The 26,519-nt window shown below is 33.9% G+C and overlaps 1 protein-coding gene across 3 annotated transcripts in view; it reads left to right on the top strand.

Moving 5' to 3' along the window:
• LOC144436809 (cyclin-dependent kinase 17-like) overlaps nt 1–26,519 on the top strand; it is a 78,634-nt gene that overhangs the window by 27,056 nt on the left and 25,059 nt on the right. For 2 of the 3 annotated variants that reach the window (XM_078125703.1, XM_078125775.1), the window contains exons 2-3: nt 1,061–1,378; nt 26,447–26,494. In XM_078125703.1, coding sequence (XP_077981829.1) covers nt 1,228–1,378; nt 26,447–26,494 — 199 coding nt within the window. In that variant the 5' untranslated portion in view covers nt 1,061–1,227. The remainder of the gene's footprint in view (nt 1–1,060; nt 1,379–26,446; nt 26,495–26,519) is intronic. The other variant, XM_078125846.1, reaches the window with a different exon arrangement.

Below are 26,519 nucleotides of genomic sequence, written 5' to 3'. Positions count from 1 at the left end.
GTGTTGTATTGTACGTGTCTAACCATGGAATATATTACAGCCATGGTCTAACCTAGTGTCCCCTGACACCTTCTTTGATTGACCTCTGCCACCTGATTTACCAATTTGTGGGTGCTAAATGGTGTGAACGGGTCAGAATTATTATGTTGTATCTCTATTGTGTTCTTGATCATTTTGTACAGATTATATGTATAACAGTGAAAATTGCTTAGACAAAATCATGTTTAGCTATCATGTATATGATTAGTACAGAAACACCATGTTGTTTGGGAGCTCTCTCTGTACATACATTACCTCCAATTATATAGCATGGCAAGAATTCAGGTTTCCTTTGAGAGACAAATTTGGTGTCTTTGTCCAGAGAAACACTCTTACTGTGATAATGAGCTAGTTAGCAATTATCCTGGTAATTACTCTGACTTGCTGGTTAAACAATCAGCCAATATAATCTTTAGATTTTCAATTACAGTTGGAGACAAATCCCTTTTTGAAGTTGTACTCACAACTGTACATAAATGGGTTCTTAAGTTTGATTGTTTCAGAATCAAGTCACTTTTCCTATAGTGAATTGTACAAGTATGATTACATGTATATATTCTTGGTATTTGTGATTTTTTTTCGCAGACTGATAAAATCGGAATAAAGGGTGTTTCAAGTGAAATTTGAATAATGAATTGTCTCTCAGGTCTCGTTACATTCTACTATGAATTTTTTTGAATGAGGGATCTTTTCTCACCCACCACAAATGATGTATGTAGGGGATTAGAGTGTTACATATTACCTACATTTTGTAGGTTATTGTGGTCTGTGATTTGCATTAAACATTTGAAAGCAGTGTACATCTATTTATAGTGCCACTGACACTGTGTGGCTGGACAATCATTCATGTATTGACGACATCACATACATATGTATGATCAGATGAATATGCATTCTGTGAAAATACTGAAGATGGCTTGATTACAGCATTCTTGATGAAGCCTTATATACATGAACACACCTACAAGGGAACCAGAAAAGTCTATTATAATGATTCTGTCTTTCCTTTCTGTTTGTGCAGATTTTAAACTAATTATTAGGAAGCTAAGAATTTGGACCTCCCAGGAAAAGCCAAGACTTGAAGCAGTCAGTACTGGTGAGGAACAACTCGTATTTATTAACCACAAGGAGAGACGTACAAGGCAGCTGTTTAGATATATATGAACTACTTTCAGACACTGTAAGTTAATGGACTCTAAGCCTAGAGCCAGCGAGAGCAAAATGAAAAAACTGAAACGCAGATTATCATGGACTTTCCGGAGTGGCCGTGGGGCTGAAGATTCACTCTCCGAGCTCACTGAAAGTTTGAATATAGAGGAAAATGGCACCAAAGACGGAGGTAGGTGACTTTAATATGTATTGAGTATATGATACTTGTTTCTGAATGACATTTAATATGTTCTTTCTAAAACTGGCTGGGGTGGGGTGGAAGGGGGGGGGGGGGGGGTCATCTATAAATGTTATTTTTGTGTGTATTTGTTGAAAGTGTGTATTTCACAAATTTCATTTCCTGCTTGTTTCTGCCATACATTGTATATTAATTCTCAAAGATGTTCCTTATCACAGACTAATTTTCATAGCATTTTATGCCAAAAAATGAAAAATGAAAATTCATAGGATAAGTGCCAACCTTATTTCACAGCCACTGATCTGATATTATGTCAGGTTTGTGAAAGTGAATTTTTTTTTTTTTTTTTTTACAACAACAAATTGTTAACAATACTGTATTTTTTGTAAAATGTATATACTACGCTAAAATGGTCACTGTTAGAAAAGGTTTGTACAAATACTAATGTCAGAATTCTGACGAAATGTACAACTTTAAAATGCTTGGTTCTATCTTTCAATGTAATTTTCACTTGAAATTCCATAAAACAGAAAGGTACTGCTGACAGTGGTTGTATTGATGTAGTAAGTAGTGAAGGAATGAAAAACTTTGAACCTTCCTCGTCATAAAAATCATACTCCTATTTTTGTATGCTCAAATGTTTTTCTCAGAGACACAACTTTATATACATTTAGACATTGTTCAGTGTAGCAAAACAATTTTTGAGTGGAAAAAAAAGTGACAAAAAGATGACAATTATCATCAAAGGTCTGTTAAATTTAGTGGTATAGTAGTAGTAATAAATTAAAAGTGATACTAGTGTACCTAGAAATATGTATGATGCATATTAGATCTTTACATGCATACAATGATATTGCATATTGATAGGTTACATTGTGTTGTGTTGTGTATCAACATTTACAGATGTACCATATGTATCACAGTGTTACCACCTACTACACTGTATTACCACATAACACACATTTGTTGTACATGGACTTACTCACACAGTATGATTTGTATGGAAATTTGCTGTTTCTGAGAGCCAAACTCCATATGTCCAAAAACTCAACTTGAAAATTGAATGAGAGAAAACAAAAAGAAGCTATTAATGTACATGATAGCAGTGTTATTAATTATTTCATTTTAATATGCAATGTAGGTACATTACAGTTTGACAATATGTACGCATTAATAAAGTAATGTAACTAGATACATTAAAAGATATTAGACTACAAATTACAGTTCGGAGAGTTTGTGAGCTCTGAAATCCAAATACTTGACAAGTAGAGGAGTACTACAACGCGCTGTAAAGGTTAGTGTCATTGGATATTGGCTACTCAGGAACACAGAGTCCCATGATTAATTACTTGACTACAATGGACCTCTCACAGAAAGCAATCAGGGAGGAAACAAGGTGCATACTGCAAGGAAAATGGCTTGTACATTAACAGATGATAACACACTTTAAAACAAATCAAGGGAAATGAAACATATCCTGGGCATTGGTTTTGAGAAGTTGAAATCTTGTAAATCTTGTTCAATGTCAGGAAATCACACAGACATAAAAAACGTGTATTCTTAGCTTATCCTGTATTGTAAACAACATCAGGTGATGAGAGTTAATTGATAGGGCTTGATATAATGTGCAGTGCATTTCAAAAATACATTTATAATGAAATGTTTTCATCCTCTGAACAAAAGAAGTTTTACTGAACATTTTTGGATTCATATATAAAAGAAATAATGAGGTGATACGCATCAAAATTTCTGTATTAAAAGGAAAGCATGTAGAAAAGTACCACAGATATAACACACCGGTCTGGTTGTGATTGTCAGATATGAAGTGTTGTTACCACAGGTTATTGGATATTGTGATGCCTGATAGGACTGAACAACAAATCATAGTGTACAGTCTAACCACTCTGACTGGTTTATGTAATGCAAATTAAACACACTTAAAGTTGTTTTAAAAAATATGGATATATTGTATGTTTCTACTACTATGGTTTAGATACCGTATGTAGGCAGGATACTGGCTTGAGAATAATCAATGGCAGGCTTTTTTTTTGTGTTGAGTGATCAATGAAGAATAAATGTGTACAGGAAAACAAATACAGTGGTGTGAAAGTAGTTCTATAATTAGATTATTGCGCTTTCAAATTGTACTTCATGCATCATTAAATGATGATTTGTATGGTGTCATTGTGTCTGACAAAATAAATGTGTTGTAGTTATATTGAAATGTTAGTCATAAATTTGGAATTGACTGACTCTGCAGAATCAGAGGCAGAGCTACCTGTAATGTGTGAATTGAATTGGGTTAAATGTATTGTTTATTGATTGTTTATTTGCAACCATATGATTTTTTTCTGGACTTTCAAAATACAAATCAGTGAATATAGAATATTACTTGAGTACATACCGGTATGCAATTATGTAGTATGTGTCGTAATAATGTATATAGTATTAAGACTTATAGTAGGGTTGGAATTTGAAGTCCGATTTGAAGCCAAGTAAACTGTTTCAGGTACTATTTTCTATAGATTCCATGTAGTCTATTAAACAGACTACCACCTTTATGTAAATTGGGTAATCCAGATACATATATGACATAAGATGATGTGTAGTTTGTGTGGCCTAGACTACTGCTAATTTTGAGCCCACCAAACAAAGATTTGTACTTTAATGATTATGGACCCCATGTAAATGGTTAACAGTATCATGGAAAGAGGTAACTAGAACTATTTACATTCCACAAAAAAGCTGTAGTTGGTGTTCTGAAACCATAGGAAAAGCACAGATTTATGGAGATTCTCTTCTTTATACATGAATTTGACACGATAGACATAATAAGTATGAGTTCATAACAGACAACACTTTTACTGCTTAATAAAGGCGAGGTTCAGTGAAGATGACATATTAGTTACATATAATGTCATTTTATGAAATGAGAGAGAAATTGAATTTTAGATTGACTTGCATTGACGCATTCTTGTAGTAGAATACATTGATGCAAGTCAATCAAAATTTCTACCCAGGATATGAAGTAACAAATCTCTGTACTAAACATATAACCTTCATTGATGTATTCTACCAAGGATATTATGATGTCAAAAAATTGCTGTACTAAACGTGTATATCAAAAGAATTTCATGCCATGCTGTAGGTTTATATACATGTATACAAATATATGTGCTTACTTTACATGTCAAAACATTGTGATCCAGTCTGTACGACTGAGATTTCTCCATGGTAGTATATGTTTGCATGACTAGCATGTACTTTACAAGGCCCATTCTTTATAGCCTATGACACAGGTAAATTATTACAAAAAATCCCTCTAGAGATATAAAAGGGGTGAAGAGGGTGTGATTACTGACATAATTTGTGTTACTATCCTTGGCATTTACAACCTGAAGTAAAGAAGATGTATTTATTGATTATTATAGCAATAAATCAACAATTGGAATGCCAGTACACTAGCACTCAATCATAAACCATGCTTGCCATGATGCTGTTGAAATAGTATAAGTAAAGTAGGAAGTATGTCTGTATTGTAGTCAGCATCTATTTGACTGACTTTAAATTGTTAATTATCGTCAAGTTATACCTCAGTGCAGTATTTTACTAGGAATTGCTAATAGCGACCGATCTTTCAAGTCAATCACCATGGATTTCATGTGAAGAAAAAGACATCATGAGTAAATGTCAATGTATTTCTGGAGGCAAAACCAATTTGGAATAATGTATAGTTCTCAAATGTAGTTTCTTGTGTTGTAAAGGTGCAGATGTCACATACATGTACTTAGTGAGTAAATTCTGACATTACAGTATTTTAGTAGGGTTTCAATGTCTTTGGATTTCGATCTTGTACTTGTTGGCAATGTAGTTGGAAGGTGTACCCAGTACAGTATGTTTTTGTATGTACAGTCAGAAGGTATATTTGTGTCCAATTCAAGATGAATTCTATACCAGCATGTGTCTATATATATCATCAGTTTTGTTACCCCAGTCTGTATGTAAAAGAACTTTTATTTTGTCAACAATTTAAATATTTTATAAAGTACCATTGAAGTCCTTTTGTAAGCTGTGGCCTGTGTTACAATCTAATACATCTTTGAAACATAGAATATTGATAGGCTTGTACAAGGTAAGAAAGTGGTATTTCCTTATTTCTTAACCCAGGGGAAATATAAATGTCTAAACGTAGAAAACTCTCCAGTCTTTTGTTCTGATTCCTTTCCACTCTACAAGTACTTGTACTTTCTTTGGAGTCACTGTTTTGTATGGGATACTCAATACGGAATCTATAATCATATTTTATAACTGATATATACCGATACATACGTATATGTATGTATGACGATGATGAAGAGCATATACAGGATAAACATACGTCATCCAAAAGTAGAAATCTAAAGCCTGCCAACAGAGATAGCTGTTTGATATCTGTATTGATGTATGGATGGTATGACATTTTACTGTCACAGTCTATCAGTAGGACTGAATGAAATACATTTTTGTAGCCTGGAGGGACGTTGTCAAGAATCAATCTAAATAAAATATGAAATTCATGTTGTGATGAATGTAGGCGCCATGTACGTATTCTGTGAATACTTCATGTTGAATTTATGCAGCCATTTCAGTCTACAAAATAGGATTGCGCATACACAGACAGAAATGAACTTTAACATCTTACTTCAATAAAGACATCAAAGGATAGCCAAGGGATAAACCGAGATTGCAATTCTAACAAAACATTTTATTTTGGTATCTGACAATATGTTATATACGTATAAGAAAGATTAGTTTTACACACCGAATCTATTTTCACTTGGATTTGTTCTTTGATGTGGAAATACTTCATCAGACTTTTTTCTATTACTTTTGTTTCATAAGGGGACTGTGTCATTTAAAAAACTGAGTAACATACAACAAACGTAACTTCTTCATTTCATTAGAGCTCCCATTTCCTTTTTTTTAAATAAAGTAAAATTGAGACCAGTTTAATTTTTTTTCCAGTGAAGACAAGTTTGTATGATTGCCTGATTTCTTTTCTTTGTCTTTCCTTTCTCTTTAACAGATAAGCATTAATCACACTATTTCAACCATTTACCACTTTTTTTGAAGTTCGCTAAGCATGAGTCTCATTTTACTTGGTGTAAAACAAGATATGTCATTAACATATGATTATTTATGAAAATTGATAAAAATCTACAAGATATGTCATTAACATATGATTATTTATGAAAATTGATAAAAATCTTTTTAAAAAAAATTAAATTTAAACAGTAATGTATTACATATAGTCAGAGGTGATCAGTGGTTTACTTATCAGAAATTAATAACACTTGTCAAATAAAACTATCATAAATGACGGTTAGATGAAAAGATTCAATATCAACAAAATACATGACTTTTATTATATATAGTAAAGCCAATTGTTTTGGTATATTTATCCAAATTTCAACCTGCATTACAGATAATTTTGTAATGAAGTTGTATGTCATGATAACTATCACTGTATCAGTGAGTAATATCAGGCAAGCTAGAAACAAACTAACTAAATACACACTGTACATTTATTCTGCTTGTGGGTTGCTTCCAGTTCCATTGACAATCCAGACTTGAGATAAATCAAAGTAATCAATCATGGTCTTGATGCTACACTATGATTGCTACATATCCTTGCGGTCACAGAAAGTCTCTACAGTAATCTGTTGCCAGTCATCCCCTCAAGCTCCAAGTTCGTAATCTGTCAGCCTTAATTATTCAAAATCGTAACTTAATACAGTGATTTGCCCTCTCTACCAACTTTGTGGTCTGTAGATTGCACTGCAATGCAATTCAATGTGATAGTGTGCAAGAACTCATCACTGCAAAAACTTGTGGCGTGTAATCTCTGCATGCAAATGTTTCTAGTCACCTGCAAGGACTAGTCTTGGAATTATAGAGAAATGAAAGTGAAAACACTGGTGTTCAGATTTTCTTGTTTTCATTGGAAACTTACACTTTTTGTCATATAACCTTAGCATTTGGGTGTTTGAGACACACACAATTGTTGTTTGAGACACACACAATCCTTGTTTGAGACACACTGAATCCTGGTCATAAGACCTTAGCATTTGACGTTTTATGCTACAATTTACTCTAACACAGAACACATCAAAAGATGCGTTAGTCGGAGGTGACTTCTTCAAAGCATCCTTCTTTACACACTGTTACAATTTCGTGTGGTGTCTAAGACACACCAACTTCTGGTCTGTCGAACAGAGTAAATTGTTGACATTAACTCTCAAATGCCGCTTTCAACGTTGAAGAGAGCGCTCGAGCAGTCAGTAGACGTCTACTACGCGATGTCCAGTGTTTTCGGTGACCATCCCGCTTTCCACTGATATTTCTCGTGTCTCCTTTTTCACCCCTCTCTCGCTGTGTCTTTTCGTAGAGTACGTACGTCCAGTGTCTACATCAAATTTTAAAAAGTGGTGTATGATACGCTCAAACTTCAATGATTCTTCATCCAAATTTAATATATATGGTACTCTGCCGTGATAGTAGTCCTGCTTGCATACGGAGTAAGTCGTCCCTTGAGCGAAACGCGTACACCGTCTGCGAGCATGACTACCGTGAAAGTGACTCTTCAGAATCGCAATATCACAATTTACGACCTGTTTTCGCGGTCCAATGGATGTTTCTCATCTCGTCGGTCATCTCGGTCCATGGAATCGTAAAAAGGGGGTACTTTTCAGATCACCCTCCGAGAATATGGGTACGATGCCCCACTTCTCTCTCTCTCTCTCTCTCTCTCTCTCTCTCTCTCTCTCTCTCTCTCTCTCTCTCTCTCTCTCTCTCTCTCTCTCTCTCTCTCTCTCTCTCTCTCTCTCTGTGTGTGTAAGGATTAGGTTTAGGTGTCGTTGAAGGTATAGCTCTGGATTTATACGCTACGTTATGACACGACGTGTCGAAACCCCGTAGCATAGAAATCCCCGTAGCATAGAAGGTAAAACTTCCCGGATTTCGGAAAGAATGGGGTTTTTGAAGTGATTTTCTCCCAGATTCACTATATGAAAAAAAGGGGGGGGGGTTCTTTTTCATTGAAATATTAACTGGAAAAGGGGTACATATGAAATTTCGCTAACAAGCCGGGGTACCCACCAATCCATGATCTAGCGACTGCCACTGCTGGGGCGTCGCGACGCGTCGGAGAGTCAGAATTGTTGGTCACCGAAAACACCCGTCCTGTAGACTACCCGAACTGTCAATCCGTGTTGACGGCCCTTTGATATGTGCTGTTTTAGAGTAAAATGTTGCAGAAAATGCCCAAATGCTAAACTCTTATGACCAGGATTCAGTGTGTTTCGAACACCTCAATTCTGGTCATAAGACCTTAGCATTTGGTTGTTTTCTGCAACAATTTACTCTAAAACAGAAGACATCAAGGGTTCCGTCAATGAGAGTTGATGCAGACACAAGTTGGTGTGGTTTCGACTGGAGTGTTTGTTTTGTCGCCTGGAACTGACGCATCTTTTGATGTGTCCTGTTTTAGAGTAAATTGTTGCACAAAACGGCAAATGCTAAGGTCTTATGACCAGGATTGTGTGTGTTTCGAACAAGGATTGTGTGTGTTTCGAACAAGAATTGTGTGTGTCTCAAACACCCAAATGCTAAGGTTATATGACAAAAAGTGTATATATTCAATTTATTCCAGTGAGCTCGAGTGAAAAAGTATGAATTTTCATTCCTGACGGAAAACTTTGGTGTTTTGGTAAAACATGTGTATGTGTTCCACAAATTTTGTAGCTTATAACTTACTTAGCTTGAGTTGGATTGAGCTGGAACAATAGGTTGAGTGCTGTTTCCATTAGGTTTTACCTAATTCAATACTGCCCTAAACAAAACCTTGGAACAAATGAGTTGAGATGCTGTTGCCATCAAATAATTCTCTAGGGAAACCGTGTTGGGATGACCAGTACTTGCTGTTATGTAATGGTCAATTCTTGATAAAGAGTAGCACAGGTAAGAAAACCAAACCATACTGGCAAATTTCCATTCAATGTTGTTCAATGCAGCTAAAACCATCATCAGAAATCAATCCTCTTTTTCTAGTTTGCTCTTTTACAAATAATGTCCCCTATGGAGAAAGAGGATTAAGCTAGCTATATGATATGAATTTGTGTCAAGTACGAGGTAGTGACAATTTCTTCTGAAAATTGAAGTAAAATCAAGTCAGTTTTGTACGTCATACCATGTGATTTTGATGAAATCAAAGATGAGAAGAACCCAATCTGATTAAGTAGATTGTCAATCTCAACTCTATATTAGTGATTTAAAGAACTAATCATTTTTTGATACAGGCAACAATAGTTGCCATAGCAAACAATTATTCCAGCAAAAATGCACTGAACTGTTATTGTCATTCAAGTGAAAAAAATCGTGTGTGAAAATTAACAATGATATGCATAATAAGTACCTTATTTTATGCATAATAAGTACCTAATTTACATATCCATGGATGTAGTTCTTAGAAATTAGATTAGCTGCATGTTGATTGATTGCTGTCATAGGATAATCTCTTGGTTTTAGATTTCAAAGTAGGTCAAGTTCATTTCCATATGATAGATAGCATCTTGTCATGAATAATTGGTAATGTTTATAGAAGATGTTTTGGTGTTTTGGTCTGAATATTTGTGGAGAAGATAGCTCCAGGAAGATGACCACTTTCAATACTTAGTACTTACTAGTACATTGTATCAACACTTAGCATCAACTCCTACCGGGGTAGATGTTCATAATTCAGTATAACAGGAAGACATTGACAAGCAAGAGAATACCACCCTTGTGATAATGAGATATTATTATTTCATAGTAACTAACTGTTGGCGTGGTAAGCTAGTTGTCACGACAGCAGTATATAGGTTGTCTTGCTCTCGCACAACTAGTACCTGTGTGTGGGTGTTGGATCACTGTGATATAGATGTGAAACCTTGGGAAAGTTAATAGTAAGTATAAAACAAAGTCTGGCCGGCAAAATAAACTTTATGGTTTATTGAATGCATACTGAGAGATCAGTATATCTGGTAAAACTTTAAAAAACTACAGACTAAAAAAACAACAGAGGTTTAGGTTAAAATATAAAACACAAGTCGACATATACATATGAATGATGTAATCCAGTCTGTTCTGGCTAAACAACGCATTACAATTATATGTACATACAAAAAAAAACAACAACTAATGTCGAAAGTTACCAATAACAAAGTTTTCATCCATTAGTCTGCATTATTTGTTTCTACATTACATTGTAAGATTTATGGATAATGGAAATTTTTCATCTTACATTAAAATTGTAAAATGAAATCATTTGATATTCATATGATTTTAATCTTTTACAGCTTGGATATTGTTTTTTTGCAGACGGAAGTTATATGATAGAAGGGCTCAACTTTAGGAAGGCCCATAAGCCATACTGTTGAGGTCTGCAAAATCCATATAAATGAAATGCTAAAATGTATTTAAAATCAATAGCCCTGTCCCCTCAAATTGAGTCGATTTAGTTCAAAATTGGTTTCTATCCCTATGAGCAATGGATTTGAAGCGATTCACTTTTGATTTTTACATCAATTTTGAACCGATTTACTTTGGATTGGTTTGAAACTACCTCCCTAAAGCAGTCGAACTGCATATGGGGGCTAACAGGAGAACTGACTTGGATTGAACTTTGAACTGATTTACAATTCCACGGGGACACGACCAATAATGTGAACATTTTTGGACACAGTATGAGGCATGACAGTGAAAATTAATCATCATTTGGTAAAATCTTCTGTATATTTAATATCAGATCAGTATGACTGTCTTGTCTTGTTTTGTAAGTTATGACCGGTATACATGTAACAACTGAAAAGAAAGTAGTTCACAATTTGTGTTACTGACCTTATTTGGGCAAGTTTGCCAGGCCGTGATTGGTAAATTTTTGATAGAGTAGTCCTCATGATTTCTCCCTAGCAGTACACATAGTGACAATGGTTATAGGTACTGGTAGATGCATATGTCATTTATTTAACGTTTCGAAAGTGAAAGGGATTAAAAAGTTGAAATGTTAGTTTTGTCTAGGTTAGTGCCAGTATTGCTCTTAGTAGCAAATTGCTAATATATTTGTCCCAGGTGGTAAGAGAATCTGAAGGCTGATTCACCACTCTGGGTAATTACCATTTCAACCTTGACTGCATACACTAAAAACTAAAGGATGTTCAATAGTCTGTATATAAAACTAAAATGTAATGACTAACATGTACTGGTGATAGAGGAAGGTAATTGAGCATGTATTTTATCCAAACTTGACATTTGAAAGTCATGTTAAAATCATGACATTACTAGAGAAGAGTTATTTTTTTTATAGAAATTTCTTTGACTAAGTCTGAATAATAGATGTAATACATGTAATAAGTGCTTGGAAGCCTGCTATGATTTCCACGGATATCTACAAATACCACAATAATTGGTGTCCTAGAACGGCTCTCTTCCCTTGTCCTTCATTAGTTCTGATGTGAAGGATGTTGTACAGTTTGGTCTGAGTTCAAGTCCAGAGGGAAAATCAGTATACCGGTAGTGTAGACTTGGATCAACAAATTTCTAGGTACTTGCTAATTGGACTCTTCCCTTATAGCCTCCAGTAGATTAGCTGATTTAGAGATAGTTTGGGTCATCAAGATCACATTGAGATTCAGCTAATAACACACACTCATGAGGAAATATGGTATGATAGTTAGTTACAACAATGTGTATGCTCTAGTATTCCCTATTATACCAGATTACAAATGTATATGAGTCACCGATAGAAATACTCTCTAGGTCCCTGAGACAGAAAAAGAATAATTTTCTTCTGGGATTTCAGTTTTGAAGAAATGGCAGTGATATATTGAACTGAGCTATAAAACCAAGTTACTTAGTAGATGACCTGTAAGTTAACCTTTGAACCATGCACACACACTATTAAAAATTCAATTGTCAGTAAAAGTACAGGAATTCCCCTGAAAGTATTTTCAGAGTTCCCCACCACAATTAATATTCAACTACATTTACAAAGTATTGAAATCTGTGAAAAGTTTTACCAGATTTGCCCTCTCTGTTACTGTTGCTCCCAGACATTAACAAAAACACTGATGTTTATATGCAGCTGATTTTGTCAAAATCAGACCTGGCTGACTGGAGAATTTTTTGCCTGAATAATTCTGTACATTGATGTATTTAGGCTAAAATGAGACACATATATTCAGTGGAAATATAAATACATAATGAACAAGAAAAGCAAGCTAAAAGTGGGTATGAAAAGTCTTGTCATTTATATTTGATGAGGATAATATGTAATGGATATGTTAGGTAACAATTATATCAGGAATTTGTACCATGAATAATTCTACAACTCTGAATTGTAGAATTTATGAATTGTCATATCAAGTAACGGTGAATACATAGCTTTGTCAGGACTAGCTGAGAGCAGTTTATGAGTCACAAAGTAGATATAAGATTTGAAGTTTTAGAATGGCAATCAAGGATCAAGTCAGCAGACAGATGGATTTATAAACCATTTATTATATTGTTGTACTTGTCAAATCATTTCATTCACACTACGTAGCATTATAATTTATATAGGAATTGTGTTGTATACCAAACAACAGGTATGCCACATATGCATTGCTGTCTGTGTGCTATTGGACTCCCTTTACTTTACTTACAAATTAAAAGTATTTGAATGAACATGAACATGGTTGCAGGCTAGTAGTCTAATGTTGATTGGATTGTAGCCTGGCTATGTACTTGTACAGGTGGAGTATGGTAGTAAACCTGTGTATGTACCATGTACATCCCGCTTAATGTACCAAGTACATCCCACTTAATGCACCAAGTACATCCCACTTAATGCTAGGTCTTTCTGACACAAGATTTAAGACATTCACTCAACCAGCTTCATCTAGACAGCCCTTCATTGTCACCCCTGAACTGAGTAAAGGAGACTGGCCATGTCTTGCAATTAGGTTCTATATAGGGTAGTACAGTATATATAGAACTGAGTCAAGATCATAGAAATTGAAGGAACTATGATTTTGACATCAGATTTGTTAGTAATATGACAGAACTCCATGAGGTGTTAGTGCCTATGTGGTGTACTCGAGGTAACTGCAGGATTACTTGTGGTGTTTTCTGCAGCTGTACATTCAGGAGCGGAGTGAGTGAAAGTGCAATGCTCAGGAAACGCCACAGGCCCAAGTGCAGATATCCCAGAGTACATTTGTACCCACACTGTCCGATCTTGCGATTTTTAAGGCATGGAACAATCACATTCTCATTTACATATAATTTGCATATGGGTATTCAATTATGTTTTCACACATGCATACCAGTCCAACTAATCATTGGTATATTTGTAATACATAATTACTAAATGAATGCTATGATATCTGTACCCCATTAACTACCGGGTAGTCCACATACAAAGTCTGGCCAATACTGCCCTCACTTGACATATACATTAAACATGTACATGGATGTGTCATCATATATCAGGCCTTCTAAATGTCTGGAGTCTTCTACCACCTTTACCAGTATTGATTGGTGATTGACCAGGACAGCACTGACATACATAATTACTATGGCCAACCAGGACAGCACTGGCATATTACAAGGTTCTGTACATAAATTAGTAAATCACTGTCCAGCCAGGACAGACCTTACATACTTGTACATATATTACCATGGCCAGCCAGGACAGAGCTGGCATACAAAATTACTATTGTCAAGCCAGGACAACACTGGCATACATAATTACTGTTCTAACATAGTGTTCTGCCTCTCATGGAAAGACCTAAATTATCTTGAAGTGGATTTGGTCCAAGGCTATTTATTACATGACTATTCAGGACAGAGCTTGCATACATAATTATGATACAAATTCATAGAATAGGGCATGCATACTTTGTAATTATGGCATGGCTTCATAGATGTCATATATTGGATACTAATGTTGAAAAGTACATGTAATACAGAATGTATATCAGTAAGAAAGTCAAGCATGTAGTGAATACTGATTGTACACCATGATTTCATTTGAAGATAACTGGCGCCTTGATTTTCTTCTCCCATTCTATCAGTGGATGATCACTTCATGTTATAGTGTTTGTGACAGGTGCAGAATTTGATTAGACCTGTCATGACACTCTGACCAGGTTTCAGTAACATTGCTTTCAGTGGTGGACTTGTCACATGGCATGAGAAGTAGATGTCATCACACCCTTCCTTGATCATTTACTGTCATTGCTGAGTTTAACTATTGTAGTCAAATTCATATAAATATAAGTGTTGCAGTTTTGGCCTTTGAAATGCTAATATTAAAACACATGTATTAAAATTTGTACTGTTTGTTTGTCTGTAAATGACAACAAAATATCCCATCTACTGAAAGGGTATACTCCTCTGTATCATTTCTAGAATATCTTAAAAAGTCAAGTGAAATACATGTAAGATGACAGGCGTTATCACCATGAGTCACACTTTTTTTTTTAACTGTCAAGAGAAACACAAATAAGATAAAGGACATTGTCATGTCTAAAATATTTTTTAAAACACAAGAAATACGGGCCTTGTTACAAAATAGGGAAACATAAATGAGATAAGGGGCCTTGTTATTAAAAGTTATGGATGTATAATGATAATTATGTATAGTTACATTGTCAGTAATTTGTCAAGCTAAGTAAGTATTTTCTAAGTAGTATTTTCTTACAGAATGAAAATAATATCTTTCAATTTTATAATTATACCTTGTAAAAGCCAAAGTAGAGAGAGCAATTACAAATAGGAAAATGATGGATAATGATGTGAACCGTAATGAATTATTTGTACAGTTGCATATAGGTTACCACAAGGTATACAAATGTAATGTATGTGTACCTTATGCATTTGTATTGTATGTAGGCTGAGATTTCTCACTATTGTATTAATTTAAGTGTGACAATTTCCATATTACTGAATAATAATTACAAAGTTGTACATTTGTGTGTTTTGCTGTGACAAGATGCTATTATTTTGCTGTGACAAGATGCTATTACCATAGTAGCATAATCATTTGAATTCATGTAAAATTCGATCTTCAAAATGTATAAGGAAATGATGGGAGAAGTCCAATAACGATGGATCATGCAAATAATCATTGAAGAAGTGAAGGCTACATGTATGTGATGAAGCAATAACGTCAGACATGTGAGGGCTATGTGTATGTGACGAAGCAATAACGTCAGACATGTGAGGGCTATGTGTATATGATGACGCAATGACGACAGACACATCTTTAATGCAAATGACATTTTTACAGTCTAGATAGAATTATTGAATATGAAATGTATGAACTTTGATCTAAATGAGATAAAATCATTGTACTTGTACTTGGAATGTATGAAGATTGACAGGAGTATGTCAGCTATTTTTGTATTAAGACAGTCAAGTATCAAACTCTTAAGTCTTTCCTGCCAAGATTATTTGAAGGCATTCCTGTGGTTTTTTCTGAATTTTTTTATGACACATTCAGCTTTTGTTTTTAGTCAGTAGTCATAGAATTTATCGTTGTAAAGATGAAGTGAAATTTATTGTTGTTGATAGAATATAATTCAAAATATTCCTTAAAAAATGAGTGTTTATATTATATTATGTATTTCTGTATAAAATGAGAGACAGTTAACAAATGGTCATGTAATTGTATGTGCCCCCCAGGTGATCATTCCAGGACCCGATGGTAAAATTGCATATAGGTACTGGTACTACAGGGGAATATGCAAACAAAGCAATCCTAAATCGTACTGGTAGTTAGGCATAGAGAACATGGACAGAATATTAAAAACAGAAATCTGACTTGGTAAAGAAACAGAAACAGGAATTATCTATTAATATAGAGAAATCAAAGTTGAAAAGAAATGAAAAAAATTCAACCTAAAATCGGGTATTTTTCAAAGACATTCATGTTTTTACTCTTGTTTGTGTATTGTTGTCAGGTGTTAGTACTTTTACCCATATTTGTAAATTAGATTATTTTGATACCACAGCAAATAGCTGGTGTTTCAATATTTCAAATAAATTAAAGTCTTGTCGATCAACGTATAGAAACATCAGTTGACTGTCTGTCACTTCCTAATGAATATATAATCCCAGTAGGTATGTATTTGTGGTATTTGTTTGCTTGGACAGGACATGTGTAATAACAGTTTTTACAGCCATCTGCTACATGAAGATGTTTGGCATATACCCAATATAGATTTGTAACTATACCCGTTGCAAAGAATTCTAACGTTGTACATCATTGCCAAAAGATATTATGTAAATACTGACGATATATCAGATGAAAATGATAAAGATGATTGTTACGATAAAAAATGACTCGTTTCATACCATCTGTTATCAAATATTGTGAATGGATTTAGTGAAGCTACATTAGCAGTGTGTGCATTGAGGTGACATAAAGCTGTACAAATGTCTCTTCACAAATAAGCTGAGAGCAAACAGAGAGGAGTACTTGAATATTGAGATGTAGTTAGACATACATATGATATAGCAATTGATGAAATACAGAGATACAACATCATACCTCTCCATTTGTTCTCAACTTGAGGAAAAAATAGAAATGCCATAAGGAGTCTTGTCATAAGGAGTACAAAATAAGTAGTGACAAGTCCCTCATGAATGTTAGGTTTTCCCCGGTGGAGTTAAAGAGAAATGTACGGAAATGACATGATTATAATACAGTCCATTTCTCATCAATTAAATGTTGGTAGCTCCTGGACCTACTAGAAAATTAATGGTAGACACGTGCTGCTATGATGAAACCTGGCATAATATGGAAACCATTAGAGTTTCCCTTTCATGTCGGTAATTCATAGCCATAATGATGATAGAATCTTTGTTTAAGAAAATGTGGAATGTTTAAGTGTATATTTTACAAACTCAGATTTTGAATTTGGTATTCTTTTATCAACAGTAAGTGATTCTGAAAACAATTTGTCACTAGTAATATTTGCATTTGAACTTTGGTCATCCATAAATGCCCAAGTTTAAGGTAAAAGTTAAGATTAAAATTGAAGTGAGTAGAATTGCTGTCTTTCAAAACTACAGAAAACTTTGGTCCAGAACAACAAAATAATAATAATCCTTTCTAATCCTTAATATACCACTGATAGGATAACACTAATGTGAGAACCTGGGATTGAAACCCAGACCTTTAAGTTCAGATAAAAGTTTGTACATGAAGAAGCAATCACCTTTGACACTATATAATATACATGTGTTGCTTGTGAGTCATTAATTTGTAATAATATAGTTGTGAGAGGTTGTACATGTATTTGTCTGATGTATACATGTACATATATAATTTCTATCTAGACATAGATTCAAATTGGCTGAGAATTTTTCAATAGAAAGCCAACATTTGTCGTGATCAGGATTGTACCCTGTTGATAATGTAAGTATAACTGTAAAAGTATGAAATAAATTAGTCGACATTACTCCTCAATATTTTTCTTCATTCAGCTGAGCAAAGTACAAGTGACCTAAGGGGCCCTTGTTACTAAGACACGAGATGTAACGAACCCTTACGTTATGAGTATTTTCCAGCTAAATGAACTGATGAAGTAAAATATTGGGAATGAAATAATTATAAATGTATGCCTCTGCAAACATAAATCATGAAAAACAGGGAAATATCAAGACGACTTTAACGCTTTGACTCGTGTTTCGAGCACCACAAAACCAGTGACTTAGAAACTAGTTGTTGTGACGAATGACGGCCAGGGTTACCCCGGTATATCATCCATATTTTCCATTCAAAGACAATAACTTGGCTTGAGCATGGTATAATATTACAATATATATCAGGTACTTTCCCCTAGATAGCCAAAGAGTAGAGGTGAGTGGCCTGTAACAGTAAGGTGCTGGGTTGAGACTAGTTGATTAACGTTGAAAGAGTTATTATTGACGATCACATTAACCTGTGGTAGTATTCAATATCTTACAGTTATCCATGGAGAACTCTATCAAGAATAGACCTACATGTCCAATATATTGCTATTCAGTCTTATCCACATGGGATTCATAAACTATGTAGCAGTGAACAGGTAAAATTGAAATTAACGACGTAATTAGCTTGTAAAGGTTAATACTACTGCTTTGCTGGGACTGGATGTCAAAAAAGTTTGCACACGGAACCTCTGAACTACAGCTTCTCATAAACTGTCTTCTGAAATAAGGATATGATTCCCATGATAGTGGACAAGAGCTGCAATCATATATCCGTCATCACTTCCAGACAGATTTATTGTCATCTCAAGTCTTCATTTGACTGAAAACTTTAAAGGCATCAAAGTTCAGTCTGGAAAGGAGAGTGGGCCTGCTGTAAAAAAAGATAGGTGTAGGTATGCCCATAAAGAAAACCTCAAAAAAAAAAAAATGGTGGCTGAATATGTAGGCTGTATTTTGTACAATGTACCCGTAACTGAAGTTTATGACAATCTTGCCATTCAATGTCTGTTGCATGCAGCTACAACAAAGTAAATAGAGCCGTAGAGACTTTCAAAGTAGTGTGATTATTGCAGAATGAAATGAACATGGCGGGTCACAATGGGTGTCAATTCCCAGGAGAATGTAGTCCTATTTGAAAGGGAATTAAGTTTTGATTCAAATGCATCAAGAGTGCTGTCTCAACCTACATCTCACCTCAACTTGATGTAACAGAAATCAATACTGGGCATACTGGAGCCATGCAGGTAATAAACCGACTTGATTAGTAAAACCAATATAACGAAAAACTCATTTCCGCCGTAGGGTCTCTCTCCAATAGATGTCCAACTTCAAAGAGTGATTATACAGTTAACCGATGTGACAAAGTTTGATTATTACCGCCCTAGTTGTTTTGTCTCCGATGTAAATTCACCAGTAATTGGAATCACTCCTGCCTTACTACCTGAGAAGTACCATTAATCAAAGGTTGTAGGCTCTGATGGTAATTAGGCTATATAAGCACTTTGCGTAAAGAGATGTGCAGACTAAAACACAGCAAGTGACTTATTAAGTTATTTTTATCAAATTCAAGTTTATTCTTTGAATGGCAATATTCTAAAAGGAGTGTTTTATCTTAATATTCATGTGTACATTTGTAAAAACCTTTACTAAAAGCCTTTCAGAGGTGTAATATCAAGAAAGAAAGAATTATTCTGTGTCAGTAAAGTTGAAGTAATGTTACACATTACTGTTGAGGACATTGACCCATTTTTAAGGGCCACTAAAACAAAAGTAACTATGGGTACTACAGTGGCAAACAGGGTTTCGGTTTACATAGATGACCACAAACTAAAACTACTGTTCAATGTGGTAGATTACTCAAGTGGGTGATAGTGGTGCCTCAGTTGTGTGGATATAATCACCATGTAATCAAGATAGTGTGAGGTCACTTGAGGAAAACTAGCTATCAGAAACACCACCCTATATATATATATATATTATATATTGACATTTTGGCTTACTTAAGATAGACACAAACTAAAAACTACTGTTCAGTGTGGTAGATTACATTAAAGTGGGTAATAGCTGTGCCTCTGTTGTGTGGATATAATCACCATGTAATCAATATAGTGTAAACACTTGTAGCCTTACTAAAACATACACTGCAAGACCATGGAAGTCATGACAAATGCCACCCTACTGTGAGTATACAATTAAACCATTACATCATAAATCTTACACATGTAGGGTGTATGTTTACATATATCAACATGCCAGCAATATTAGTTTGTCTACCTCAGTAATCCACCAGTGTCATGTAATGACAACACTGCTCTATTTACAAAATGTATGTTATTTACAGTTTACTGGTGTTGCATAGTTTCTCTTTGTTGTCTTTTTCTGAGATATACCTGTTTGTATTCAAGTTTGCAATGATGGATAATTTCATAGAACTAATTAACAACTGTATTGCAGATAGAAGACCTTAAAACTGAATCAAAAATGTAACTCAAAGTGTATGCACCAACAACTCTAGGTATACATGTACACATTATTACACTAATTAGGCAAATCGTAGGCCATATATCCTTTCGTACAGCTGATGAGGTAGAAATCCGAGGTACCTGGTAAAGTAGTCATTATAATTGCTGTGACACAGGTGAGACATGACACATTTCCTGATACATTGTAATAGAAGCCGTAAAGTCAGTGCAAACTTCTACTTTTTTCACCACTAATGGTAGATTTGACATTTACAGACAAGCTAGGCATTGCAGCTTACCATTTTAGCTAAGTAGTTATGCTGTTGGCACTTGGCACGGAATGCCACAATTACTTATAATAGTATGTAGTATAATATATGTTTAATAGCCAGGAGTTAGATACAGTAGCAGCCATATTTAGAGATTGTATGAATACAGTGATATTCATCTATTCTAGTAAAACCCTCTGGTATTGCAAAGAGTACATTTTTACACAGTCCAGATTATCAGTCCTAGAATTTGAACTGGTCTTCTACTCTGAGTTTACATGTTTAGTACTATGATGCCCATGTGGAGGAAGTTAATATCAGTAGCTGGATGTGAAATGTGTGACATCAAAAGTAGAAGGTAAAATACATCCATAACTTACATGTTATTCGCATCATCTTCTTTAATGACATGTGTGCTGGTAATGTTACAAATACTGTAAGAGGTCCTAGACTTGTACTTGTCAGACAAAACTGATTTTAAAGATATGAGGAAATTGACAATGCCAAATACAGACAATATCCTTCACAAATATTATATTTATATATTCCAAGTTTCATTTTATAGTCATAATAGATACGCAATGTTTTTGCTATAGATTTGAGAATCCATCAGTAACAGAGAGGGATATGTGGTGAAACTCATACTTTTCCTCATATACATCATGTAATCTTTTTTTAAGAAAACACAATTTTTGCTGGTAACTCTGGTAAAATGATTGAGGAGTTTTGACAGAAGTATTTACTGCCTTTGTTTGATCAAAAAGCCACTGTTGTAACCTAGGTAACCCTTGTAAAATGACTAAGCGATTCAGGTAGTTTTTACATATAAACACTTTTTACAAAAAAAATGAAATAGACAGAATGCAAGTTTTCTTTGATATTTAAATCAAAGCATGACATTTGAACTTGGTATGACAATAGACCCACATTTTATGTTAGGTCTGGTTTTATATTTCTTTATTTGTGTGCCCATTTCCTGAATGTGATTGCTTGCAAGGTATTGATGGGATAGCTCTATATCCTATACTTATCCACAGACAGTAAAGCATGTCTCAAAGTCATTGAAATGTGAAATGCTGTGTCAGCCATTGACGTCAACATGGTATATTAGGAAATGTATATGGCTATACATGACCTCATAGTATTTTAAATCAAGCCCGTTAATGTTCAAAAATATGGTATTGCCATGGCAACCCTATCTCACAACAATATTTTTCTTCATATGTATCTATTTTGATGTTACAACAGATAGTGATGAATGAATGATACTTCTATATTTAATGAACCCTTTGTTCTATAAATGCCATCTCCAGTTGTGGCATTTACGTCATACCACAGCACCCAAGGATGATACATTGTCCTATACTCACCAACTTTTCTTCCGGTTATGAGAGTGAAGGCAATGGACTTTAATGATATTTAGCATGGAGGACATCATGCTAGGCCATGCTTTCAACACTGTGCTACACTAAGCCATTCACAAATATGTTGTACAGATGCCAAGTAGTAATATTTTCCAGTCAATTTTATACTTACCCGGGGCTCGAAATTTACAGTAGTCCCTTGTCCACAGACTATCAATTCTTGGTGAGAGGCTACCATAATTTGCAGCTAGTAGCCCATTCAGACTCAGACTGCCACCAATTACTGTGATGGTTTAAAGGATGGAAGATTTACAGACATAAAAATATTTTAATATACACACATTTCCAATAGAGGAACTCTGTTTTCAGTTCAGAAATGTAGGACTACTGGTCACCACCATCTTTGAGCACTTCTGCTTTCTGAAATTTGTAGCTTTCTGAAATTGGTAGCCTACTAGGACTACCAGAAAAAAAGAAAGTTAATTTCAAGATCTGTAATTACCTTTTAATAAATAGTATGGTATTTATGGAAAGAAAACCTTATTTTTGAATAGAATTGGTAGCAGGTCATTCAACTGCCCATAAATTGTTATGTCTGTTAATTTTATCACTTTTATATATTTGTTTTGGTGGCCATGTTTATAGGCATTCATTACCAGTGTGGACTGCCTGACTGCTATCAAAAGCTCAATACATAAATGAAAAATAAAATTTTATGAACAGATAAATTTATAGTATAAGAAATAAAACTAACCAAGTTATGATATATTTGCTTTACATATAAAGCACAGTTCTAGAAATAAACTTATACAAAAACATCCAAAGTGTAATGACTACTTTTAAGTTAATGTATGTTCGATTCAAAGTGTTGTATTGACTAGTAAATTTCCTTCTCTTTATAACCACCTACACCTTGGGGATTTTAATAGATGACTTGATATTATAGTTTGTCCACTCATTTGAATGAATTCTTTATGGGACCATTGACATTTGAATAAAGGGATATGATAACACGTATCTTCTTCAGTGTATGCATGCATTTATCTGTATCAAAAATTTTGTACCTTAGCTATACTTTCAAACTTGTATGTATATTTTCAAAATGGCCGTTCGTAGTCATACTTTTACTAACCTATTAAAATTCTATGAAAAGCTTAAATTGGTCAGACATTTGGGAATGTTAAATTATTATCTTAAAGATTATATCATGTTCTTACATGGTATGTTATTATGCATAATATGCAGGTACATAATGGTATGTAAATGAGGTCTTGTACCTCATTGTTTATGTAGGACTATATTGGAGTATTAATTAACTGGAATTTATTGGAAATTCAAATCTGCAGTGACATGATGTACCACAGTAGTTTTGAAATTATCATCTTTCCTTCCAACACAACCATAAAATCAGTATTTGTACTCAAAGCACTGCCAGCGTCATATAAAATTAGCATTTGTACATATCAAATACAACCACTGTCAAAATCAGTATTTGTACACATAAAATACAACCACTGCCATATAAAATCAGTATTTGTACACATCAAATACAACCACTGTTGTATAAAATCAGTATTTGTACACATCAAATACAACCACTGTTGTATAAAATCAGTATTTGTACACATCAAATACAACCACTGTCATATAAAACCAGTATTTGTACACATAAAATACAACCACTGCTATATAAAATTAGTATTTGTACACATCAAATATAACCACAGTTGTATAAAATTAGTATTTGTACACATCAAATACAACCACTGTTGTATAAAATCAGTATTTGTACACATCAATACAACCACTGTTGTATAAAATCAGTATTTGTACACTTCAAATACAACCACTGTCATATAAAACCAGTATTTGTACACATAAAATACAACCACTGCCATATAAAATTAGTATTTGTACACATAAAATACAACCACTGCTATATAAAATTAGTATTTGTACACATCAAATATAACCACAGTTGTATAAAATTAGTATTTGTACACATCAAATACAACCACTGTTGTATAAAATCAGTATTTGTACACATCAAATACAACCACTGTTGTATAAAATCAGTATTTGTACACTTCAAATACAACCACTGTCATATAAAACCAGTATTTGTACACATAAAATACAACCACTGCCATATAAAATTAGTATTTGTACACATCAAATATAACCAGTCTATAAAATTAGTATTTGTACACATCAAATATAACCACAGTTGTATAAAATTAGTATTTGTACACATCAAATATAACCAGTCTATAAAATTAGTATTTGTACATATCAAAGATAACCACTGTCATATAAAATCAGTATTTGTACACATAAAATACAACCACTGCCATATAAAATCAGTATTTGTACATATCAAATACAACCACTGTCATATAAAATCAGTATTTGTACACATCACAGATAACCACAGTTGTATAAAATTAGTATTTGTACACATCAAATACAACCACTGTGGTATACATGTAAAACCAGTATTTGTACACATCAGTACAACCACTGTGGTATACATGTAAAACCAGTATTTGTACACATCAGTACAACCACTGTGGTATACATGTAAAACCAGTATTTGTACACCTAAAATCAATTTGAATTTCTATCTCTATGTTTGCTGACCATTAAAAAAGAGACATTAAACATCAAGTACCCTTCTTTCTATTTAACTCATTATGTTGTCTCTATAATTAGGCATTATATCTCAAACATTGAATACATTTTACAAATTGAATTATAGTTGAAAGTACCTTTTAACTTTAAAGACCCCTTTCTAGGAAAGTGTAGAATTTTCAATTACATTTTTTAATGAGAAATGACAAGTGTCTTCGAACTCCAAATAGCTATTTTTGAGAAAGAGTCTTTCATTGTTTCACATTTAAAGCATCTGTTAATTTTAGAGACGTGCTTTTATGTGTAGGTACTGTTTCTACAACACATTTTATTTCATAGATAGTGTTTCTATCAAGGCATGTTTTTGCTCATCTTCACCATTCAACGACAGTAATCAATCAAGTCGTCATTGACGTCAATACCATTTTACATTAGATGCTAGTATGATATATATACCGGTATATCTTCATTCAATACTACTATATCCATATCTATACCACTAAAGCTATAATAATTCATATTATATTTGTTGGTACTATATTTCAAAAGAAATATTGTTTCTTTTCTCTTTTAAATTTCCTTTTCATATGCAGTTCTTTTTCTTAAAACAGCTTTGTGAAGTATGACTTAATGGCGTAATCTTTTTTCTCAGTCTTTGCGTGAGGCAGTCTGACAAAAGACTTGGAGATAGATTTAGGCCATGTACTCATCCTGCATAAAATTCCCCATAAAACATTTGACATACTTGTCGATATCACATGGGAAAACATTCACTGCAAAGATGTTTTCTTACTTTTCAGTTGAGACGTTTGCTGGTTTGCTGTGTTCTGTTCATTCTTGTTTTTTTTTTTCCTTTTCTACTGTTACATTAAAAAAAAATGTGTTATATTTTGTGATAATTTCATATTGATGTAGTTGCTTGATTTTATATCAATATGAATTAATCATGTTTAGTATTAACTCACTGACATTTACTGTTTGACTTGTATTTTTTTGCTCTCTTTGCTGTGCTATTTTAAAAAAAAAGACACTATGTTTGATCTTCATATTCTATCTGCCAGTATAAAATAGATCAGGAAGGTACATGATTTTTAAGATTTCTGTAATTAAAAGTAAACTTAAAGGAATAGCAGAAAGCGTTTGTACATTTTGTATTTGTAAATTTTTGTTGTTTCATAAGGAATGCTGTTCCTACAAATGTGTATACCCATATATAGTGGATACAGATACAGGGTTGTTAAACTGAAAACTTCATAGTATACAAAAAATATGTAGGTGGCACTCCTGTGAAATAAAGGACAAGCATGTCAGGGATGTTGCTAATTTTAAAAGTTGTTGGTAAAATGTGAAAAAGTAGATGATAATATCTATGAACAAGACCCATGAATCTGCCCAATAGTAGCAATATACTAGTTGAAACAAAGAATTTATAGCCAGCAAATATTGTATAGTAGCCAGTTATATTAGTCTGCAAGGTACGCTGTGACAGGGCGCCCTCACACATTGGTCAACCCTTAGAGGCCGGTGAGGACAGAGTGACACGGCGTATCTTACAGTCTACCAGTTATATTTGCTGGCTATCGTCCTTATCTACTTCCATGCAAGTACCGAACAACAATCTTTCAATCTAAGGGTTAATATGTTCATACAGATATAATAGTAAAAGCATACATGTTATAGCTTTGCTTTCTGCCATTCCTTTACAACACCAGTTTGAATGTTTTCATTGACTTCCCTGATCTTGTTGGTGTGCAAGACATCAAGAAAACCTTCAAAAATTGTTTCTTTCTCCCACAGAGTACATCGAAGAAAATTCTCAAATAGAAGTTCGTGAATTTGCTCTAGGTATGCTTACATTCATTGAAGATTC

Source organism: Glandiceps talaboti, chromosome 1, assembly GCF_964340395.1.
Source record: "Glandiceps talaboti chromosome 1, keGlaTala1.1, whole genome shotgun sequence".
In the NCBI taxonomy this organism is placed as follows: Eukaryota; Metazoa; Hemichordata; class Enteropneusta; family Spengelidae; genus Glandiceps; species Glandiceps talaboti.
This window is presented reverse-complemented; position numbering and strand designations above follow the sequence as displayed.